The sequence below is a fragment of the Drosophila rhopaloa genome, unplaced genomic scaffold (genome assembly GCF_018152115.1).
Source record: "Drosophila rhopaloa isolate 14029-0021.01 unplaced genomic scaffold, ASM1815211v1 contig_163, whole genome shotgun sequence".
In the NCBI taxonomy this organism is placed as follows: domain Eukaryota; kingdom Metazoa; phylum Arthropoda; class Insecta; order Diptera; family Drosophilidae; genus Drosophila; species Drosophila rhopaloa.
The window spans coordinates 14,856,746-14,867,910 of NW_025335043.1; the positions used below are offsets into that span (position 1 = coordinate 14,856,746).

At 38.3% G+C, this 11,165-nt stretch overlaps 1 protein-coding gene across 1 annotated transcript; it reads left to right on the forward strand.

The window, feature by feature from the left end:
- Positions 1 to 1,557: 1,557 nt before the first annotated feature.
- LOC108053196 (FMRFamide receptor) lies at positions 1,558 to 11,165 on the forward strand. Its single transcript, XM_044457788.1, is given in 3 exon segments — positions 1,558 to 2,111; positions 9,023 to 10,667; positions 10,670 to 11,165. Coding segments are annotated over 2 exon segments (1,668 nt in total). The 5' UTR covers positions 1,558 to 2,111; positions 9,023 to 9,257; the 3' UTR covers positions 10,928 to 11,165.

An 11,165-nucleotide genomic window follows, 5' to 3' on the forward strand; every position in this document is an offset into this window, starting at 1 on the left:
GTGATTAATCTGAAAGAACCCAAAAGGTTTCGTTCTACTGGTCAACGGTTATTCTATTAAAAAACTTTTATATCGCCGGGCGGTAAAAGTGTCAAGAGCGAGGCAAATAAACGAAAACTCTTTGGCGCGTCATGCCATTGATTGGCATGGCCACCCACGAGAAGCCAGTTTTTCTTACTAAATTGTTGTCTTTGGGGCGAAAGGAAACATCATCTGTCAGCCGGCAAGGCAGCCGTCTTATTGGGAAATGAAAATATTAAAAATGTATTTCGACTGTCGGGCCAAAGGAAAGCCATCGCACTGACAGGTGCAGGAAGGGAAGGAAACACCCAAAGGAAAAATAAATCAGCGGGCCATAATCCGCCGCGTTGTCTCTGAACTGAGCTTTCCAAGTTTCGCCGCCTTTTCTATGGCTTTTCAACCGACGAAAAAGCCTAAAAACTCAGGCACATGCCAACAACGGATCAAGTTTGAGGGCTTCAACGAAAAGCCAAAAAATTAATGTACAAGAAATATTCAAAAAATATAACAGAAGGAAATAACTGAAAATCATCAACTCAGTATTCATAAAAGTGGGAAGACTTTAACAGCTTTAGCAACAGATAATAAATACAATAAGCGTGGGGCATAATTTATCGTCAAGTTTGATAAATGCATTTGTGCCAATTGATCTTATCAATCATAAAATAGCAAAGTTCAAAATATTATTCAAGAAAATGTTAGAGTTCAAAATGTTTTCAAATGGCATTTACTCGCTTATACACCAAGAAATAATTTGAACGGAAATTAAGTAGAGATTTCACAATTTATAGTTGATAAATACAATTTTTGGCAATAAAATTTAAAATATATTTAATTTATATGTATAATTAATAATTAAGAATTGATTTTAAATGCAACGAAACTTTAAAAAATGGTTTAAAAAATGCAATTAAATTCCGCCATTGACTTGTGACCGCTGCCAAAATAACGTTGGCAACCACTGGCTAAATTTGGACATGGCACTTTCCAAAACCACTTGGCTTATCCTTCGCCCATTTCCGTTGAAAACAATGCTCGGTCTTCTGCTGCCCAAATAATAAACATTAAATTAATTTCCTCGAGCGACTTCACCCACGCAGAATGTACATTTTATCTCACCCATCAGAGTTTCGTAGTGCACTTCCGGAGGGTAAACGAATGATATACGGGTGTTGTCTAGGCGTTCCTCAATTGCACAAACACAAACTGGGTCGTTGTGGTCATTATGGAGGGTATAAAACTTGATTGTTCGCCTTACGACATTTGGCTGCCTTATAAATAGACAGACGGGCACTTTCACTGGGTGCAATGGTTATTGCAGTGTTGCGGCAACATGCAACTTGCATTGCAGTAATGAAGGCGCCAGTTTGCTTTATGAATGAATATCCCCCAAAAAACCAGCAACATTTCAGCGGCGCATGCCCATTGTCACCCGGCAACATATATTGCTGCGGGGCAGCAACATGCAACATTGCAGCTAGGCGCCAGCCGGAAAAACTAAGCGGAAAATTCGGCGGCACAGTTGGCAGACAGCTTTCAACGCGTTCGCGTCAGGAAAAGCGTTCGGCAAACGAAATTCGAAATATTTAAAAATATCACTCATACGCACGGGAGAGCGAGTGCCCGAAACGAGAGTGAGAGTGCACCGATATTCACCTGGCACTTGCCACTAAATAAATAAAAACCAAGTTTTGTTTATTCAAAGCGAAACGGAGAAAGTGTTTCAATAATCACCACTTAGTATATAATCAAGTGAAATCGCCTGCCAGCAGCGCATTAATTTAAAAATAAATATATTAAATATATTCTGGCGTGTGTGAGTGAGCAGCATCGATAAAAAGCTCTCCGAAGAATTTTTCGGAGGCGTAACGTGAAATCACATTGGCTAATTATCTTCGCCGAAAACTGAGGAAGCCAAAGAACTCTCAGCCCCCAAAAATCGAATTGTAGATCATTCCATTCCAACTTAATTAACCCCATCACGCCGACAATCCCTTGGCATTGATTGTTGACATTGTCGCCGCAGAGATATGCAAATGGGAATATGCGAATATCTTGCAGACACACGAGTTGTAAATTAAATTCCCAAGGTAAGCAAATAAGGCTTAATAAGCCTATTAAAAAAACAACACAGAAAACGTGTGTCGTAAAACATGCGTTTTCCTTAAGAAAGCAAATGTCAAGTGGATTTTTTTATTAGCATCCTTGGGTGTGGAAAATCCTCATGATTTCCATGTCGATAAGCCGCAGCATGTTGAATATTAAAAAGATTAATTTATTGCGCTGGGAACCTCTCATGTGGCTTGTCGACTGAAAATATTCCACAAAGGCATTCTTTATTATTGTCTGGGGAAGGCGAGCCAGAAGGACTCTCTGCCGCTGACGGGTCATCCACGAGATGCAATCGGTCGAACATACTCGATTTCCATAAAACTTTCCATTGAAAGCGTCTTCCTCAGTTTCTCGCTTTTATTATAAAATACGAATTCAAAAGAAAAACATCATGCGAAGAGTGCTTTATTGTAATGGTATAACAAACTGTACAAAATATTACACACCCACTTATCGAATTCTATACAATTTGATAACAATGTGGAAGCTTCTCCCTGTAAGGGAATATTATTTAAGCAATAACCTTTTTTATTTAAAGTTCACTCCCACTTTTAATTTAATAATAAATTTAGGAATTTTTTTTAAATTTCTTTTACATTTAATTCAATAAAAATTTAAAGGAATATTGGTTAAAGTGCATTATATTTGTTGTAAAGAAATATAAAAAACCAACAAATGAAGTATGAAAACTGAATTTCCCCCTTTCTGCTTATATTTTACCATGTACAATAGGAATTAAACAAAAATGTAATAAGCCTCAACACAACATAAATATCAAAGGGCTAAATTGTCCAAAGTAATATAAGTTTTCTCCGAAAGCTAAACTTTGTCAAAGACATTTTTTGTTCACCTATTTCTTTATTTTGCCTGCACTTTCCTAACACTTTAATCAAAATATGTGCAAATAAATATTATTTAATCAATTATTAAATTACATAACCTAGCTTGGAGCGTAAAATGTTACTTTTATTTTATTCTGTTGTTGACAAACTTTGACTTTCAGCAGTTGAAGCAATAAGTTCTAAGGATTTAAAATTTAATTAAAAGCAGAAACCTAATAAGAGATGGTAGAAAGATTAAAGTAAGAAGTACACCAAGAACATGAATTACAAAGTTTTCGGCAGCATTCCTTGGGCTTAAATAAATACAAAAGTACTTGTAAAGTAAATTTCTATGCCACATCTTTTTGTTCAGCATATTTCCCAGGTAGTGCCGTTCAAATTTATTCACATGCATTTCTCTTATCCACAAAATGCATATTAATTAACTAAATGCTGCAAATTCATTTGCATACGAGCTGAAAAAATAAAACAGAGAGAAGCGTGCAGTTGAAGGTAAAAAACTCAGACTCAGCGGAAAAATGGATAGCAGCAGTAGATTTTTCTTGGCCTTGGGTTAAATACTGCCAGCAAATAGATCTTGAGCCTTTTCCCCTTCGCTGCTACTTAATGTCTCAATGATTAAGTATACGACGCGTGGTACTTTGCAAGCAACAATGCAGCGATTATTTACCCTAAACGCAGTAATTCAGGGAAACAACCGCGTGGGCCATTAAATAGAAAAATAAGAGACATCACTGAAAAAAATGGAATATCCCTGGCTTAACCAATTGTTAATGCTTTATAGCACTGTGAAAAAAATAATGCCACTTGAATAAACAACATTAACAATTGCTTATTGGCCAACACCTATTATAATAAACAAAGCAATTAGAAATATATACAGCCCACTTTCCCAATACATTAATGATGAAAGCCATATGCCTTTATAGAATAAATAAATATAGGATTATTAAACATATTTAAATTGCTGTCATTCTGAATCAATCAAGATAAAAAAAAACTTTTTTCTCTGTGTAAAAAGAGTAACAGAGACGAACGCGTTTAAGCATAAATCATTTGCTCTACGGAGAGCATTCAGCACCTGGCCATTGAGCAATCAAATTGTGTGAATTCCGACAATTAAAGGTCCTGGATGCCGAATGCCTTCTGGGAATCCCAGGACCTCGGCAGGATGCTCATTAAAACCGAAATTGCAACAGAAGTATGCAAATGACTGGGGCCAACCAAACAAAAACCGGGCTGGACATTCATAGCCATCCCTGGTTTGGGCCAAGTCGCTTTTCTTTATTTCCCAGCGTTTTCCTTTTGGTTCCGACTGCCAGATTGTCGAGAGCAAAAGCCTTGAAACTGTCAACTAAAAATAAATCGCAAAGAGCTCACTTTTCTCTCTTGCTCTACGAATATAATAATTATAATTCTGTGTTTTCATTTTGTGCCGCCAACCAGAATCTTTGACTTTTATATGCTTTATTTTTTATTTGGCTTTATATGCTCAACATGCGGCTGAGCACTCTCAATTCTATAAATTTTGCGTTCAGAAAACACTAAATCCAAAGCTATATGTCTATATGCAAAGCGAATTCCGCGAGCACATGGAACAACAATGAAAAGTGGAAGGCAAACATAAGTTAATATACTTAGACTGCTTAATTAAATAAATTTAGTAAGCATGTCAGAATGTAGAGTGAAATATAGCCGAAGCAGAGGTGTCGATTTTTAGTGGTTTTGTGAGATTTCCATTTTCTTTTTGTTTTATTATATAAATTTGTGTACATTGTAAAAATAAATTTAAATTATTGCTAATGAATATATATATTATATATATATATATAATGAATTTATCAATTAAATATTTGTGACTTTAATATTTTATCGTTAAGTAGATTTGATTTTTATAGATTAACAACTTTAATTCATTATTAACGGGAAAACCGAAGTTGTATTTATAAACAAAAGAAATGAATTAATCAATCAAGAATACAATTTGGTATCGATATGCTTTTTTTCAAATTAATGCTTGCCCATGATATTTATGCCTCTAATTCACTGTGCCCATAATTAATGGTTAGCACCTGCCAAGCTATCAATAACATGTTTACGTTCGTTTGAATAAAATCGAATACTTTCGGTTTATTTCAATTTAAGCAAGGAAAACAAATCTGCACGGCACATGCCAGAAATCCCAGCCAAATGAAAATGACACAATCCAGACAATTCGGCGCCAAACTAAACAAGGATTTTCCACACCAAGCCAACTGCACTTATGAAAATCCAACAAAGCAAAACTAGAGAAAATGGAAAAACAAAAAGGAAAAGTGATGGCCAAGAAACATTCCACATGCAAATTGCTTTCTGAATAATTAAGCTTGATGCCGTTCACAGAATGAAACATTAATTGAAACTATTTGTCGGGCGACATGAAAAGTGAAAGGATGCGACGTGTCTTTTCTAATTATCCTGCCATTGATTTGGTTATAACACTCGGCTGTAAATAACATTCCATTTAATTATACCAATTGGATTTAATTGCTGCCGCACTTGAAAGTGCAATTAGCCCAGCAAGGTGCACTTTATTCATAAAGTATTTAAAAAAAAATATAACAGGGAAAACCATTTATACCCATACTGAAAAAACTTGTATGGCTCAGTCAAAGTTCACACAACTCTTGCCCTCGGTTTTTTTTTTAAGGGTTTAAAAGCTTAAAGTTTTTTTGAATGGCTTGCATGTAGATTTCAGTCAGCTTTTAGTGGTTAAGCCTCGTAATCTGAGCTGTATTTATGGTTCATTCAGCCGTTCAGAGATCTGTAAAAAGCGGTTTCCCCAAACTGGGGATTGTTAATGGTTTTTTGGAATTGCACTCACTGACTTTAGAATTTGTACTCCTTTTGATTTTTAGTTTAAATAACTTTTAATAAATAAATAAATTTATGAAAGTTTATCTTTTATACTTCATTTATATTTCCAGACACGTTATTGTCTTGTTTCTTTATATCAAAGTCATTAAATTTTAAGGGAAATGCTTTAATGACTTTAACATTTTTAAAGTATATTTTACCAATAATCGATTAATTAAAATTAAATTGAAATTGTCTTTGAACTTAATAAAAAATAAATTAAAATGCCCCCTGGTAAAATCATAAAGCAAACCATTTTAGTTGATATTTGTTTGCGTATTAGGGCAGTCCAAAATATGGAAAGGACATACGAAATGCACTCATCATCCTCGAAAGAGTCTTTGATGTTTACTGTTTTTCCGAAGAACATGTAAAAACAACAAAAGCCGAAAAAAGCGACTGCCAAAGTAACAAAGACCAAACGGCAGTGAAACCGAAAAGCCTCTGTTTTCCGTTTTTTTTTTGTTCCGGGTGACAAAAAAAAGTGGTGGGGAATTCCAAATACCAGAACTGCCGCAATAAACCCAGCTGTGAGGAAAAATTGCTGGCTAGGATAGAGTGTTTTTTTGTTTTGCTTTGGCCCGGCTGGCAAAAAGCAATTTCGGGACTGGTCGTGTGGGCGATTTACCAATGTCAGCGCCGTAAAAAGTAAATGTGTGAGCCACACGGAGGCGGAGCAACGAAGACCGGACACGTGCAGGCCGTCAAGAGTGGCAAAAGGGTCACAGGCATTAAATATAATTGCGCTTATAATTGCCAGCACAGTTGCTACGAAAAATACTCCCCTCTCTCGCCCAGAAAGCTCTTCAATTCTCGCCTCTAATTGTGATAATCGCATTAGGACCCCAGGGTCGAAACAATGAAACTTTCGGGGTAGAACGGGCTTTCAGTCCTTAACGACACCTGCAGTCCAATGACCGCAAATCGCTGACCACTTAACATGCGAACAACTGCAGCAGACACGGCCACTTAATCAAAATGTTGCTGCTGCATGCCAGATAACAAATGCAAATTCACCAAATATCACGCATACGCAGCGTGTGACCTGTCCTTTGCCCTCCATTTGTTCTGGTCTTCTGCACTCTGTGGTTAACGGAGCAAAACCGCAAACATCGCAAACACCCATTGCCACAATTACATGTATCATATCAACAAAAGCACTTGCCGCACTTATTGTTTAACTAACCTGGCCATAAATTACGTCAGCATTGATTCACAATCGCATTCAGCATGGGAATATATATTGATTTCTTTATGCAATCAAGGGAATAAGTCACACATAGCTCCTGTTTAAGCTCACTGAGGGAAATTTTTAATATAGAGGATTATCTATACAAAACCTCCTGAATTTTTCTAGATAATCATTTTTAGTAAGCAAATAATTAGAAATACTTATTTCAATAATAAATAAAACATTAAACATTTTAATACCTTTAAATATCCAAATTTAAAGTAGGTTTTCAAAATTATTTATGTATAATTTTCCAGGGTTTATATACGATTAATAAGATTTATATATTTCTTGCAGTACCCATCTAACAGATATAATATTATATGGGCGTGTGCTTTGACTGATTTGCAGACCACTTGATGAGCTATCAGTCGCATTTTGGCCCCATTCTTTTTGTATCTGTGTGTTTGTTTGTTGTCCAAATAGATCGAGGCGTAGGGTGTGTGTATACCACATACCGTTTTTGGTTTGGCCACTTAAGCTTGATTGATGTGTCAAAAATGTGACACTCAATGGGCTCGGCGGTGTGGGAAATCGTGATATTTACACGTGGCCACGACATATTTAGTGCCAGCCGAAACCCCTAAATGATTTAGTGCCCACACTTGTTGCCAGACAGTTCGATAAGGCCGAGAACAAATAAAGTGAATTAAATCATTAGAGTGTGACAAACACAGGACCTTCATTAAGGGATAATGGCCAATAGAAATCGAAACACTCTATTCAGCAAAAACCAATTTCAATGGCAATTAGTGGCAATCCTTTTCGGGACACAAAACTGTTTCCGACTAATTTGCTGTTAGTTTTGGGTAGTCCTTATAATGAAGATTACATTTTGTGGTTTGCTTTAGCTGTAAATGCTATTTATATACGTAAATACAGGTGACTATCAAAATTGACAGGCTGATAGCAAGAACTTGATTATATTGATGAGCAGATAATTTATATGTGATCAAAAAAGCAGATAATAAAATATAAATGAAGATAATGCATTTTTGTAGTATCCAAGTACTGATTAACAAAGTATTTTGATATTTATCGCTATTTATAATACTAAAATAATCTATGGAATGATGGTTTTTTGATAAAAAATGATTTCACACTTAAAAGATTTTAACAAAATTCTGAAAATCAAATTCATTTGTACTTAATTTAATCAATTTTCTTAGCATTTACTCAAAATCGTTCTACGTCGTAAGAATATATTCCTAAGGGAGTTAAAAGGACTCCCTTCCCTTGTCTTCTGGGAATAGTTAATTTCAAGAAAATTACACTTTTGACGTAGCCAAGCATAATAAATGGCCAAATCATTCTGAAACGCAATATTCTTGTTCTAATTATAGAACTAATTGTTACAAATTTACCTGTAAAAGCAGGCATCAATTAGGCTTCCTTTTAAACAACAAGAAGAGGAGGCCAGCAATTGACACCAAAGACATTTATAATGCGAACCCAGGCAAACATACATATATCTTACTTATTTCCACACCAACTGCCAAGCAAATAAGTTTGTTTGGGGGGACAGGGGGAAGCCTTCTTGTTGTTAATCGATATAACCTAAGTTACCTTTCTCAAATGCACCGAAGAAAATTCCCAAAAAGATTGTTAGTTATGTAACCATAGTTAAACTAAAAAATGTATGGTTTTCTTAAGCAATATTTAAAGAATTCCATCTGAGTTGTATAAATATGTAATAAAATACCCAATGTTACTGTTTATTCTACTGAAATTAAAGTTTTATAACCAACCAATCAAAATATAAAAAATTTATAAAAATCATCCAATATATTTTCATGACAGTATTTTTAAATTTTTAAATATTTTAAAAATGTCTTTTATTATTTACATAAGTTCTATGTTCAGTGCTGAACCTACAAGCTTGTACTAAACGACCTTCCATTTTTCATTTCCTATTTTGCAGCTTAAAGTGTCGACGACGCCGGCCGAAAGCCGGGACAAAGGACATCGTCACCAGGTGCTCGTGACCCCTGACCCGAGACCAAAGAGCCAGGACCAACAATAAGTACCCGACCTGTGGCCGCAGAATTGATGTTCGTGCGAAAGTTTCCCCTCAGCTGTGCAAATGTTACGGCCAGGACTCGAGTAGGATTGCGGATCGGGGAAGTGGGTCAGTAGAAGCCAGTGGTGGTGCAGCCATGAGTGGAGCAGCCGTTGCCCGGTTGCTCCTCCGCCTGGAGCTACCCTCGCCAGGAGTAATGCCACCGCCGCCCACGGACTACGACTATGGAGCGATGGACTATAGAGCCATCAGCGAGGACGAGTTCCTGGCCAGTGTGGTGGCCACCGAGGGACCAACGGTTCGATATGATCTGTTCCCCCAGAACCACACCAACCATCCCAGCCTGCACGTCATCCTCAACCACACGGAGGTGCAAACGGATCTGCAGTATCCCCACTACGAGGACTTGGGTCTGGATGCGGATCCCAATTGGACGCGCATCTGCGAGGATGTGTACAACCCATCGCTGGAAAATAACCGCATCGAGTTCTGGGTGTGCGGCGTACTGATAAATATCGTGGGAATCCTCGGCATCCTGGGCAACATCATCTCCATGATAATCCTCTCCCGACCCCAGATGAGATCGAGTATCAACTACTTACTCACTGGCTTGGCTCGCTGCGATACCGTGCTAATTATCACCTCAATACTGCTGTTCGGAATACCCTCAATATATCCATATACAGGGCATCTGTTCGGCTACTACAACTATGTGTATCCGTTTATATCGCCGGCGGTATTTCCCATAGGCATGATTGCCCAGACGGCCAGTATATACATGACCTTCACGGTGACCCTGGAAAGATATGTGGCCGTTTGCCATCCCTTGAAAGCGAGGGCCCTCTGTACTTACGGCCGAGCCAAGATCTACTTTATAGTGTGTGTGTGCTTTTCGTTGGCCTACAATATGCCCCGATTTTGGGAGGTTCTAACCATAACCTATCCCAAACCGGGCACAGATGTAATACTCCACTGCGTGAGACCCTCGAGATTGAGGCGATCGGAGGCGTATATCAACATCTACATACACTGGTGCTACCTGATCGTGAACTACATAATACCCTTTCTCACCTTGGCCATACTGAATTGTCTGATTTATAGACAGGTGAAAAGGGCGAACAGGGAGCGACAGCGATTGTCGAGATCGGAGAGAAGGGAAATCGGGCTGGCCACAATGCTGCTGTGTGTGGTGATAGTTTTCTTTATGCTGAACTTCCTACCGCTGGTACTCAACATATCGGAGGCCTTCTACAGCACCATCGATCACAAGATAACCAAGATTTCGAATCTACTGATCACGATCAACAGCAGCGTTAACTTCCTGATATACATCATTTTTGGCGAAAAGTTCAAGCGCATTTTTTTACTCATTTTTTTCAAGCGACGCCTGAGTCGTGACCAGCCGGATCTCATCCACTACGAGAGCTCCATATCGAACAACGGCGATGGGACGCTGAACCACCGATCCTCCGGCCGCTTCTCGAGGCACGGAACCCAGCGGAGCACCACCACCACGTATCTGGTGGCCACCGGCGGACCCGGCGGGGGTGGGGGGGATGCGGTGGTGGCGTTGGCAATAATTCGCTGAACAACGTACGACTGACTCAGGTGTCGGGGTCACCGGGCCTGGTCAAGATCAAGCGGAATCGGGCTCCATCGCCTGGTCCCGTGGTCTACTTTCCCGCCCGCGAAATGCAGAGATCCGCATCCACCACGAACTCATCGACCAACAATAATACATCCATTGGTTACGACTGGACGCTGCCGGACAACAAGAAACTGGGACACGTCTCCTCCGGATTCTGAGGCTGTGTCCGGGGAAAATCGATGAGAGTGGGTCCTGGGAAGAGTGTTAGCCTAGTCCACTAGTCTTGTAAATAGGAATAGCCGGAATAACAGTTTAGGTCAAAATAATAGTAAGGATGCATTGGGTCCCTGAAAAATATTTTATAGAAAATATAATTTCCACACGCTTATGATAAAATAATGTAGTTAAATATTATGTTCTTTATATAAAAGATTAAATTTACCGTGATTATACCCG